The sequence below is a fragment of the Ictalurus punctatus genome, chromosome 9 (genome assembly GCF_001660625.3).
Source record: "Ictalurus punctatus breed USDA103 chromosome 9, Coco_2.0, whole genome shotgun sequence".
NCBI classification, from domain to species: domain Eukaryota; kingdom Metazoa; phylum Chordata; class Actinopteri; order Siluriformes; family Ictaluridae; genus Ictalurus; species Ictalurus punctatus.
In genome coordinates, this window is record NC_030424.2 from 11,790,099 (window position 1) to 11,803,571 (window position 13,473).

At 39.8% G+C, this 13,473-nt stretch overlaps 1 protein-coding gene across 4 annotated transcripts in view; it reads left to right on the plus strand.

Moving 5' to 3' along the window:
• Positions 1–13,145, plus strand: part of bahd1 (bromo adjacent homology domain containing 1) — a 54,436-nt gene extending 41,291 nt beyond the window's left edge. For all 4 annotated transcript variants that reach the window (XM_017476936.3, XM_017476940.3, XM_017476938.3 and 1 more), the window contains exons 4-7: positions 1,639–1,798; positions 9,159–9,238; positions 9,547–9,638; positions 9,721–13,145. In XM_017476936.3, the coding sequence (XP_017332425.1) occupies positions 1,639–1,798; positions 9,159–9,238; positions 9,547–9,638; positions 9,721–9,907 (519 nt within the window). In that variant the 3' untranslated portion in view covers positions 9,908–13,145. The remainder of the gene's footprint in view (positions 1–1,638; positions 1,799–9,158; positions 9,239–9,546; positions 9,639–9,720) is intronic.
• Positions 13,146–13,473: the final 328 nt, after the last annotated feature.

Genomic DNA, 13,473 nt, shown 5'->3' on the forward strand with positions numbered 1-13,473 from the left:
CATAGTGTTCTGCTTTTCCAAGATGGCATTGGTTAGGACTCTTGGTTTCTCTCTATTTTTTAGGCTTTTCAGGTGCTGTGACTCGTGTACATGAGTCAAAATTACATACACTTTTACCTGTAAGAATTTCTTTTATTTTATTATTATTATTATTATCATTATTTGGTTGTTTAGCTACTCTGTGAGCTTTGCCTTTTATGGAGTTTGTGGGCGTCACTAAATGCAATTCAGCTGTGCAGTTCATTTACCTGCTAATCAGTCCGTACAGGATTTTTGCGGAGTTTTTTGTGCTTGTTTGGACCAAAAAATGCTCGATTTTGCTGTTGCTTTTTTGTGCTCTTTTTTTTTTTTTTTTACGGAAAACTACTTGTCTACCAAGAGGGCTTTGGCTGAATGCGCGTTGTGATGACTCATCCTGGCCAAAATCTGCGGTAATTTTGGAAAACTTGCAAGCTCCTGTGAATATTGTGGCGTTTCCTTGACTTTGCATTCATTTCTGTGATCGCAAAATCCTGGAGGGACTGGGTAATTTACGGGTGATTTCCATTTATCAACGCATTTACAAATTACTTCAGTTTGGCTTACGCAAACATTTACACACAACTTTACTAAATGATTAAGAAATGTTTCTGTTTACACTTTAAAATGTGACTTTTGTGTATTTATTTTAGTACATGGACTGCTAAAAGTGCAAAAATTGTTTTGCTACTTACCTTTAAGAAAAGAGGGAGCTGAGTTACTATTGAACATGTAACAGGTTTAACATGAAACTCAAGTGTTCAGTACTTGTAGGGTTGGGAATATTTTCTGTTTGCTGTATTGATGTGAGGAATCCACTGTGCCATGTTCTTTTATGATTTTCTTTTGTGGAAGCACCATATTAAACATTTCATTATTCTGTATGGATTTTTTTTTTCCCAAACAAGGTTTAGAAGACTACAGTAACAATTTCAGTAATACATAAAGTTAAAACCTTTTGAATGTTCTCCTCCATGGTCTTTAGTGTGACCTCAATCATTTATTTCTAAAGTTAGCAACTTTTGAGTTGACCTAATGCAGTATTTCCGAGAATGTCAACTGGGGTAACTGGATTTAGTCAGTTAGTCTAACCAGTTTGCTCAAACGTGTAGAATGTCCTGGAAAAATAAAAGGATTTTGATGTAATATACTGATAGAATGGTGTGATGTTGGGTTTTTTTTTTTCTTTTTTCCAGAGCAAGAAAAAAAATTCTTGTAAAAATTCGAGTCATTTATGTAGATAAATGCAACGTCAGTCATTGCATAACTGCCTATTACCTTAGACAAGGTAATGCTTTAACAGGTATGGATGCATTTATGATATGAGGTTGCATGAGTTTAGTGGGGGAAAAAAAAGAATAGAAAAATTATATGAACAGCTCTTTAAAGCTCAAAATAAAAATAACCTGAATGCATGAACATAACATGCATTTTCATTTACAAGTTCTTGTCATTGGCCAACCATCCAGTACTATGTGACATGAAACGCAACAGATTCATGTCATATATTTACAGCTTTCTCATATAAAGCAGGATGTTTTTGAAGCACACTATCAGTAAAGTAGTCTTGAGGTGTTTGTGTGTAAGAATTTCTTATTTATCTGTGGGGATGACCTACAGGGTGAGGAGTCGCCAGCACTGCGCAGGTGCTATGAAGGAGTGCAGAGAGACGGAGAAGTAATCAGGGTGCGAGACACTGTGCTGCTGCGTTCTGGCCCCCGGAAGAAATCCCTCCCCTATGTGGCTAAAGTATCTGCCTTCTGGGAGGACCCTGAGTCAGGTACACCAAGATTCATTACTTCCTCCTTCACGAATTGCTCTTCTATCACCTTGCTGCTTTCACATTTAATATTCTGTGTATATCTTGACACGGAGGCTGCATGTAGTAATATATTTTGTTTAATTTCTGCTCTTTTTAGGCCAGGTATTACAAAACAAAACAAAAAAAAATCCCAGTTTGTGTCAGTCTGATTTTACAAACCAACACATTTGCACCAGAAAAGCAGCCATTAATAATATAATGCTGGTGAAAGGGTTGGGAAAATTGCAATTTTTTGTCTATTCTACACATATTTTTGATTTTGAAGACTAGGTACTGCATAATGCAATAAACAATACATTTTGTAATGGTGCGTCTGTGACTGAGTGGAGGTGTTCTGTGGTTTCATTTGAAATTAGAGAAGTTTTCCTGTTTGGTTTGTTTGCTTGTCAAGTAGTAATAGCATTGCCGTATAGCCTGTAAAATGCCTGTGCTACATCGTGCTTGTCCTCTGGCCATTATTATCAATGTGAATGACCCAGGTGGCCCTGGTGATCTTCCATTCAGTTGTAGAAGCACGCTTACAAATGTAAACTTGCATTCTATTTCAGACTTCTTCCAGTTTCATTCAGAACTAGTGGAGGGTATATATCTATTTAAGTTGTTACAAGAGTTTGTGATGACGTACCTTACCAGACAATAATAGACAGCACTCATAAAAATGCTAATACATCACTGTGTTACTATACTCTCTGTTTACATCATTCATTGTTACGATACTTTCTATGTACATCATTCCATGTTACTATACTCTCTATTTACATCATTCAGTGTTACTATACTCTCTGTTTACATCATTCCGTGTTACTGTACTCTATTGTGGAGAAGTCTTGATAATGTACTCTATTGAGTGTGAGAACCACTCAAACTCACTATAAAGCACAGGGTTGTGATGAAGCAACATTAAATTTGTAAAAGCTGGCAGTTATAGATGATGAACTTCATATTGCTGCAAATGTCTGTAAGAGACACTTCTTCTCTTCGTGGTGTTCAGGTGGTAGCATAAAGACTTGAGTGGCATTCAACTGAAGACTTGCATCCAAATACACCCACACAATGACTTCCATTACCCAATGAGCAAACTTGTCTTTATAGAGTAGTGCTCCTCAAAGCACATAAACTCAGTGACCCGTCAGCTGTTGGTACTTCCACAAAGTGCTTGAGAGCCCTTAATTGACACTGGGCAGGCCTGGGCACGTTGTCATCTGTAAATAGGTTGATAGTAGGCATGAAACGATACACTAAACCCACGATATGAGACATATCTCGATACAGGCTTCACGAGACGATATTGACACAAAATAAAAAAGATTTAATACATTTATTTTGTAACGAAAACAAATCAATCCACTGCAAAATAAATACACACTATTGTAAGAAATGTAGATCAGGATTAACATATACAGTGCCCTCCACTAATATTGGCTGTGGAAACTTGTCTTTATTGTTTAACCTTTTGATCTTTTGTTAAAAATATTCACAAAAATACTCTGCTCTCATGGATATCAAACAATTGCAAACACAATGCAGGCTTCTAAAAATGTCTTTGCTTGGCACTCTTTTAGTCAATACTTTGTGCTACCTCCCTTTGCCAAGGTAACTGTAAGGTAATATAACTTCTGCTATAATGCCTGATGAGGTTGGAGAATACATGTCAAGGGATCTGAGGCCATTCCTCCATACAGAATCTCTCCAGATCCTTCAAATTTCGAGGTCCACACTGGTGGACTCTCCTCTTCAGTTCACCCCACAGGTTTTCTATGGGGTTCAAGTCAGGGGACTGGGAGGGTCATGGCAGGACCTTGTTTTTGTGGTCAGTAAACCATTTTTGTGTTGATTTTGATGTATGTTTTGGATCATTGTCCCGCTGAAAGATCCAACCATGGCCAATTTTAAGCTTTCTGGCAGAGGCAGTCAGGTTTTCATTTAATCTGTTGATATTTGAGTCCATGATGCCATGTATCCTAACAAAATGTCCAGGTCCTCTGGCAGAAAAACAGTCCCAAAACATTAAAGAGTCAACGCCATATTTAACCGTGGACATGAGGTACTTTTCCATATGGCTAGCTTTTTTTGTTTATTGCGAAAAAGCTCTATTTTGGTTTCATCTGACCATAGAACCCGATCCCATTTGAAGTTCCAGTAGTGTCTGGCAAACTGAAGACGCTTGAGTTTGTTTTTGGATGAGAGTAGAAGCTTTTTTCTTGAAACTCTTCCAAACAACTTGTGGTGATTAAGGTGACTTCAGATTGTAGTTTTAGAGACTTTCTGATCGCAAGATGCAACTAATTTATGCAGTTCTCCAGCTGTGATCCTTGGAGATTTTTTAGCCACTCAAACCATCCTCTTCACACTGCGTTAAGACAATATAGACACATTTTCAATTCCAGGTTGATTCATAACATTTCCAGTTGACTGGAACTTCTTAATTATTGCTCTGATGGTGGAAATGAGCATTTTCAGTGCTTGTACTATTTTCTTATAGTTACTTCCTATTTTGTGAAGCTCAACAACCTTCTGCTGCACATTACAGGTATATGCCTTCATCTTACCTATTGCTATAAATGACCAAGGGAATTTGGTCTATGTGTTACCTCATATTTATATCCCTGTGAAACAGGAAGTCATGGTTGAACAATGTTCCTAGTCACCCAGGAGTGTGTAAAAATATCAGTGGGTATATACTTAAAATATATTTTTCTCGTATGAATTCATAGGGGTGTCAATAATTGTTGCACACCTATATTTATTAAAGATCATTTTTTTGATAAACCTATGTTTTGGTTGATATCCAAGAGAGCAGAGTACTTTTGTGATTTATTTATTTTTTTAAACAAAAGGTTAAAAAATATAGACAATTTTTCACAGCCTTCATTGCTCATATTCACCACGGGTGCCAATATTAGTGGAGGTCACTGTGAGGTGTCATTTCCCCCAATTGTTAATGTTATTTTAATCTTTTTCAGTGTCCTAAATGTATTTCATGACAATGTTATTAATATGGAACAACTGTTTGACGGGAGATTAAATGATTAGATGATGCCTTAAATGATTAGGCTAAATAATACCGTAGTGTCTTCACCGCTACTGTGTCATGCCATGATAGAAACAAGAGTGCTATGGTATGGCTCTGCTATGAATTCTGGATAGTGTGAAAACGTTGAGCACTACTGCACTACAGACTGTTTAAGTATTATTTTTTCCAAGTTCATGTGGGTCAAATGAAAAGAGGCTGCGGGTCGGACTTGTCCTGTGAGGCTTGTGTTCCTTCTGATTAGCTTAACTTTTTGGACTATTAAGTAAGTATGCTTTGAGACTGTTAGGTTCCCACTTGCAAGCTGTTCTGTATGCTGCTACCTCTGGCCTAGTGTGTAAGAATAGGTAGAGCTCCTAATGAATATTAAACGGAAATATCGCAATACGTGATATGAGCAGCAAATTCGTCTCGCCGCTATGTTGTATTGTGATATTTGAGGCAACAATATTCTGACTCATGCCTAGTTGATGTGTTTATTGATATACTGTGGCATCAACATCTTTGGCAGGTTTGATACATCTCCAATGCAGAACTGCATGCCAATCAGTATAACACACACAAGTTGCCTACTCATGTTGACTAGTAAAAAAGTTGTTAAGCGAAAACCACTTTATATCTGCACTTTCCACTGGTTCACAAGTTGCTCAAGCTGCTTAATACCAAAATCCATATCTCACTTTTTGTGTGAGGGTCCGAGACATTTCAAACCTTTTAAGAAATCCTTTGACTAATTTGTGTGCTCCCAGCAAAAACAAAATCTGTCCCCAGTGCACAGCCAGTGCTGCCACATATACTTTTCGAGTAGACCCAGCAAGAGACTCTTCTAATCAACTCTAAAACATGTTTACAGTGTCCGTCGTCTGCTAATGCATTCTGGCACAAAGCCTATGTCTCTGCCTTGTCTGTTAGTCATAATGGGCTCTGCCTTTCTGTTGGATTATATCAGCCTAATAGGTATGTATCTCTCTCTGAGACACGGGGTGTACTGCCCACCTGTGCTGACGTTCAGAGTTTATTTTTCACATACCTCAACACTTGCTTTTATGCCCACTTCAGCATTGTTTAAGATTTTGGTGGTTCATATACAATCCCACTTTGGTGCTGTCGGTACATTTTAGTTACATTTTACATATTTTTTTTTTTTTTTTTTTTTTTTTTTTTTTTTTTTTAATAAGGGGTTCCTGGATTTTTTTTTTTTTGTGCAGTAGTAGCTACACAGCTTTCCTTTCCAGGACGTTGATATGCTGATGTTGAGCCTTGTGTTCCATCTTCCTTTCACTTTCAAGTTTTTCCCATATGCTCCCTACCCCAGCTTTGCTGGGAGGCATCTGTTACTATTTTCCTCATTGCAGGAAGAACACCTAAGTGCAGTGGTGGCTTGGCGGTTAAGGCTCTGGGTTACTGATCAGAAGATCGGGGTTCAAGCCCCAAACTGCCACTGTTGGGCCCTTGACCCTCTCTGCTCCAGGGGTGCTGTATCATGGCTGACCCTGCGCTGCGACCCCAGCTTCCTGGCATGCTGGGGTATGCGAAGAAAAGAATTTCACTGTGCTCTAATGTATATGTGACCAATAAAGACTCATAATCATTATTATCATACCTCAAAGGAAAATCCATGGTCCAATACCTCAGGGCCTGGACGCTTTCTCTTGTCACCAATACTGCAGTATGGTTTGCAGTTGCCGAGCATTCAACCCAAAGCATTTAACCCTGGTCTGTGGTGCAGTAATTCCAGTTTTGCCCCAAGGGTTATTGCTATCAACATCCCTGCCAGATGTTGAAAATCTTTATGTTCACACTGCTCGTGTGTGGCCACTCGTAATTTCCTGTCTTCCTTCAGAAAGCCGTGAATAACCAGCAAGTCAAGCTTCTTCATATCTATGAACTGTACAGTTTGTATGCGTCAAATGGCGGCTCTTGTGAATGACAGCGCTTCTACACAAAGATCAGGAGCTCTGCCTGGCTTGTTACTTATTGGGCTCATCCACACAGCAGCCAATTGCCCAGATAGGGGCATGCTCCTAGATAGACCCTGGCATTTCAGGGGCTCAAGGGCAAATCTCACATTTCATTTACCTCCTGGGTGCCAAAGCTAAACCAGAGAGAAGGACCCGCAACTGATAAGCATTCCAACTGCTTCCATGTAAGCAGAGTGACCTAAATATGTATCCTTCAGATCCATGGTTACAAACCAATCATGTTTGTTCACCACTAACAGATCTTGCATTTGACATTTAAATTTTACCTTTATGGCATTTGGCAGACGCCTTTATCCAGAGCGAGTTACAGTTATCTCATTTATATAACTGGGTTATATAGTTGAGGGTGAAGGGCCTTGCTCAAGGGCCCAGCAATGGCAGCTTGGCAGTGCTGATTTGAACTCACTACCTTCCGTTCAGAAGTCCAACATCTTAACAACTGGGCTAACATTTGATCCATGCCCGCTGTCACTCTCTCCTCTTTCATGAGACTGCTCAGAGGAGTCTTTTGCCTTATTTTGTTCCTGTTGCTGAAACCTGGCTAAGGTCCTTATCACTTTCTTCCTAGCAGGCTCCACATCCATATCTGCTGTTTGCTTCACTCCTGTCCAGAGCCGTGCAGCGCCAGATGAAGGTGATGAACATAGAGCGGTATTATACGGGGCTCTGTAAGTGCCTGTCGCAGATGTTCAGATCCCAAACAAGTTTGGGATTGATCCTGTCTGTCGTCCAGCTCTGTTGGGGCCTGGCAGAACAAACTGCACTCATGAGGTCACAGTCATGAAGTGCTAATGTTGCTATTAGTCTTCAAGGAAATAAGCAAAGGGGGAAAACTCCACTCGCTCTGAAGGACGTAGAAGTCAAATCAGAAATACTTAGGGGTGAGGGAAATGCAATGCTTTCGTGAAAGATTCTTAAGGGTCGATTGTTAAAAACATGATTCTCAACTCTTTAAAAAATACATTGTTTTTCTAGAAGCTGTGTAGCTGCATAGACGTAATGCTAGACAGCAGTGTATTTGCATTTAAAATGCGAATGAGGAAGAGATGTCATTGGAGATATTGGAGGTAATAAAGAACATTTGTGGCAACTCAAACCAGCACCTTCTTTTTTTTTTCCTATTGGTTTTGTGAGGCAGATTGTAAGAAAGGCCTTGATTAGACTTTGGCGATTTGCAAGATCTGTTACTCCAAGATTAAATAAATTTCCACGTGGAGCAACATTAGCAGGAAAAACGGTTGTGGCTAAGCAAGAAACCCTTGACTGGGCACTCCTATCAAAGTTGGCACTCAACTCTGATCAGGTGAAAAAGATGGATTTAGTTATCACAATAGCTGCGGATCTGTGCTCTTAATCAGTCATGGAAAACCAAGGCTTTTGTTTTGCTCCTACACACCTTATAGCCGAGGTACAATATCCCATTCCAGCAGTTCTTCACAGACCATCTTACTGTACAGCAACACGTAAGCTCAAGTAATGAAGTTGATGAGAAATGCAGATCAAGTGACATTAACCTGCAATTCACGGATGTCCTTTGCCACACATAAAATGAGTTAAATCACCTGATTGATTACTATAGAAAATAGAAATCGGGACGTGTCGAGAATCTGCTCATAATCGAATTGCAAGCCTCTGAATTGTAATCGGAACACGAGACAAGTGAACATTCCCACCCCACAAAATTCTACACTGCTGCGATAATCCATCACAGTAGCTGAGTAGCACCTCACCTCAACTCAATGGGATGATTACACCCCTGTGTCTGGAAGCCTAACAGGTGAAAGCATATAAAATTAGGGGAGCAGTTTCTGGTAATTACAGTGTAGCAGAGAAATGATCCACGTGGCTCTGACAAGGTGTTGTGTGGGAAGATGCTGCAGTGGTAAGACTTAGAGGAGGCGAATGAGGTCATGGGAAAGAAGTACCGATGTTCCATAGTTTCTGGAATTTTAAGACTGATATTACTTTAGCCTGTTTTAGCATTTATATTGGCTGTTGTCTGTCAGAAGGTTAGCTAGTCTCCAATACATTTAAAACTGTTTTTTCTCTGTGTAGATTTCATCTTCAATTCCACAACGCTACAGGGACAACTACATTCACACTCATTGGTGCATGTAAAATACGGAAAGTACTGGGAAGTTAACTTATTTTGATAGCCAATGCAGCAAAAAACAAACATGATGATTTATGGTGGAATCAGCACCCTAGTGCGAACCAGGAAAACTCGCATTAACTGTCTGGTGGGTCATTTATAGTGACTGCTGCACCGGGCTGATAAACTAAAAAGTGATATGATTCTCCACAGGGGAGCTGATGATGAGCTTGTTTTGGTACTACCGTCCAGAGCACACTCAGGGGGGCCGCAATCCCAGCATGCACTGTGAGGTGAGTTGCCTTTATCAGTCTTTGTTGAGGTTCTTCATGAGAAAGCAGTGTAAACATTTGACTTGCCTTGATTATGAGTTTCAAAGAGGCAGTAGGCAGCACAAGCTTTCTGCACTCAGTAAGCCCTGGAGACCGTGGCTACCTGTGTGGGGTGGGGTGGGGGGGGGACCCCAGCCGACTTGCATTGCTCTTTGAGTGCTTTTGAAATCGGACACCTGTGTTCGCTGCACTGATTGTCTGCTCTCGTTGATGTAGTGAATATTTGAGTATCAAAGCTTTGTGTCTGTGTCTGTGCTGTGGGATTTCAGAACGAGATTTTTGCTTCCCGGCACCAGGACGAGAACAGTGTCGCGTGCATTGAGGATAAGTGCTACGTCTTGACATTAGCACAATATTGCAGGTAAGTTCTGTGTCTGTAACTTCAGTAGTGAGACAGATTTTTACGTGCATCCTTGCTCATCTGTGTATCTGTGCTGTCTTAGATTTTGTGCCTTGGTGAAGCGTCGCGAGGAGGGTCGTCCCAAAAGTGCCCCCCTGGTCCCTCCGGCTCGTGACTACACCATCCCAGCTCATCGCAGCGTTCCCGCTGATATCGACCCTGACCTGGTGTTTGTCTGTCGCCATGTTTACGATTTCCGCTACGGCCGCCTTCTCAAGAACCTGCAGTAGCGGTAGTAGTAAAAACGTTTGCTATGATGGAGCCATACACTGAAAACCAGAGTCCATAAGGTGAAGACACAATCAATATCCTAATCAAAGGAATTCCTGAAAGGCCACAGGACTGTCAAAACTGAAGCTGTGCTTTCCAGACTCCATACTTGTACAAGCTGAAACTATTTTAGTTTGGTGATTTAGCGTAATGCTGTTTTGAGCACAACTTGGGACCGATCTGATGGCCAATATGTGATCTGTAACCCCATCAAACTGCTTATATATATATGGCTTGTCAATAGTTCTATTTTATAGTCGCTGCATTTGTGTGCGGAAGAAAAACTATCAAAGCTGTAGGTACATTAGGGGTACCTTAAATTATGAATTAGACTATAAATGTGCCCATATTGGCTGTAGAGTTATTTATTTATAGATATATGGTGGAAATATTTATTTTTAGAGCAATTAAAAATGAGTTCCCTAGTTAAGTAGACAAGACCAAGAGTACTTGCTCTTCCCCAAATCAACTCTTAATCAATCATATACCAATTTGTCGTACCATGCAGGACCATAGATGTATTCTGGTGGACTAAATACCCCAGAGTTCCTCATCTAGCAGTTGGGTAATTTAGCTGTAATTGACCAATTAGTCTGAGATTTCTTTCACGAACTCTCATCCTCCTATAGCTTGTGAGGGACCTGCCTTACACCTTAGAAAGAGAGTGTTCTGCCTCCCCTCCTCACAGCCTGCCTTCCCAGGAAACCAAAGCTTTCACGCAGCGCCGCTACATATGAGTAAACCCCCCCCCCCCCCCCCCCAATCCCCCCGGCCATCATAAGTTTGCACTAATCTATCATTCAGAGAATCAGGAGTTTGATTCCGTCTGAGACGTTCACCTGCTACTGACTTTAAATGGAGGAAAAATACTGTGTATTTGTTGTATGTGTAAATACAGAACCGAGAGAATTAATGTCTCCAAGTGTACAAACCGAGGGAGGTAGTCTGTTCCGTTCTCCAAGCGTGTGAATAGAAAAGTATTGCCTTGCGCACGCACACACACACACACACACACACACACACACACACACACACACACACACACACACACACTTCTGCTTTCAGTATGTGCCATTGGTTTTCCCCAGCGTTACCTTTTAGATACGCTTGTTTCATATATGAGATCGATATGAAAAAAGCTATTTCATATGGTCTTTTTTTGTGCCTTTAATAGTAATAGGTTGTCTGCTATGAAAAAGAATCAACAGGAGGTTTTCGTCCTCCCATTCATGGCTGTTTTGCTTTTTTACCTTAGCTTAGCTCGGTTTGTATCATGCAGCAGTTTGTGCTAAAAAAGCCATTCCTTACGAGTCTCATTGCACTATAGTGACCCTCACTCTTTCCTGCTGAGATAGAAAAGAAAAAGGGGGGAAAAAAATTGACCTCGAGGTCAATTCAGGAAGACTAGAAAGGCCAGAAAAAAAAAATACAAGCTGCAACTTTTTCCAGGCAGCACAATCACCTGGGTGCATTGGACCACTGAACTGGAATGAGCCCTTCCATTTTTGTGAAGAGAAAAGCATGATGTAAGACTGTCGTTTTCTTCTACTGACTACAAGTAACTACGAACGTTCGACAAAGCGTGATTTCCTGCTATTAGGAAAAGGCTGCTAAGACTTTTTGATCTAATTCACTACACTCAGCGTAGGTGACACAGAGTATAAGGCAGCTGGAACTGAGAGTTTTCCAAAAACAAAAACACATGCCTTTTTTTTTTTCTTCTTCTTTTTTTTTGTTTTTTTCCTTCTCATGTAAAGCCTTGAAGCGAACAAGCATATACTCGTTATGGTTTCATTCACAAATGAGGACAAATGTGCTTCAGTGCTAACACGCACCACGTTTTAAGTCATTAACTATCCATTCCTCTTACTATTAAACAAACCTGAGTGTATATCAGTCACACGTGTACTGTTGTGATAGCTAGAAATGTGATTTCTGTACTAGTATAGTATGCAGATGACTCCAGTCAGTGCATAAGATACCCATGTTTGACAGTATAGGCCAAAATGTACAGCATGAAAGAATGCATATCACTTCCTTTCAGTTTTTCACCCACTGTTTCTTTGTAGTGAGATTTGCATTTTGTTCTTTTTTTTTTTTTTAATTTTGGGAAACAGCAATCGGACAATATAATGTTTATGTTGTAGGTAGCACAGCTGACAGATACTGTTGGTTTTGAAAATAAGATTATAATGCTATAAGAGATGAAGGGGTCATTGAATGAAATCTTTTGTATATTGTGTATACAGTCCCCACACTTTTTCTAAACCTTGGTTCTGATGTCTTGTTTTCAACTGCATTACAACCATATTTTCTTGACGCACAACATTTATTACAATATTTTACTTTTTACGGTTAGCTAAGAAAGTACTAGTGTTCTTTTTAAATTATAAGTAGAGGGGGGAAAAAAAGACTTTGATATGGTTAAAACAGCTTTTCATATCCAAACATGCCTGTATGGAGATGACGAATAGTTTGCAATGATTTCAAAAAACTACTCGGTATGGGAACACTAGAGATTAATTATGTACACAAGGTGCTGTTGTACATTTCTGTCGATCTTTTGAATCTCATTACCCTGCATGTGATGACGACGTGGATTAGCATGTAGTCGATAGAGTCACAACATGGCATTCGTTGTCCATGCAAGAATCATTTGGCTTAAAGTAGATCGCAGCACTGTAATATTTCCACCTGTTAGTCATTTTATATGATCCGGTGTCATTACAGCATCCCAATATTTCACCCTCTATACTAACACACAAAAAGCAGGCTTTTCATAGAAAATGATCCTTGTTTTTCATTATGTCGCAGCAAAACATTGTAAACATGATTACATAAACAGTCTTACATAGCAAGTACTGAGTATTTTTGCTCTTCCTTTGCATTGTGAATTGTCATTGCTATAGTAGAAAGTTCTGGATGGAATAAGTAGAGAGTTTTTTGTTCCAGAACGGGTCTAGATGAAGTGGGAGGTTAATTCTAAGATGTACAAAACTCACCAAGCGCTTTGCTCCTTCGGTGACGTGAGTGTGTGGGTGTACGTGTGTATACAGATATATATTTCAATGCAGCATGGAAGTACTGGGCATTCTTGGAACTTAGTCCTAGCACAGCGCATTTGTATTATTTAAGATAAAAAAAAAAAATGTATAAGAGGAAAAATATTTAAATGGAATAAATAATATATGAGTTTCACATCCTTGTGTTTTTCCATTTTATTCTAATACAGGAACTTCATGTGTGTTTACGTGTTTATATCGTATATTAAAACGGTGCATGGGTTAAATTGGTATTCACTGCCACAAATTAAAAATATTCAGCACAAATTGGAGCTCTTTAGGGACTTTATTGCTTACGTTAATACTGACTCATGTCATGCAAATGTTGTCCATTGCGGTTCATTTTCATAATGATTTCGTTAAGTCAGTAACAGATTTCGGTTCAGAGTTAGAGTGATGATTAGTGCTGAGAGCCATTTGTCCACTCTGTGGTGTGGCTTTAGAGCAGCTCATTGCCAGGCTGT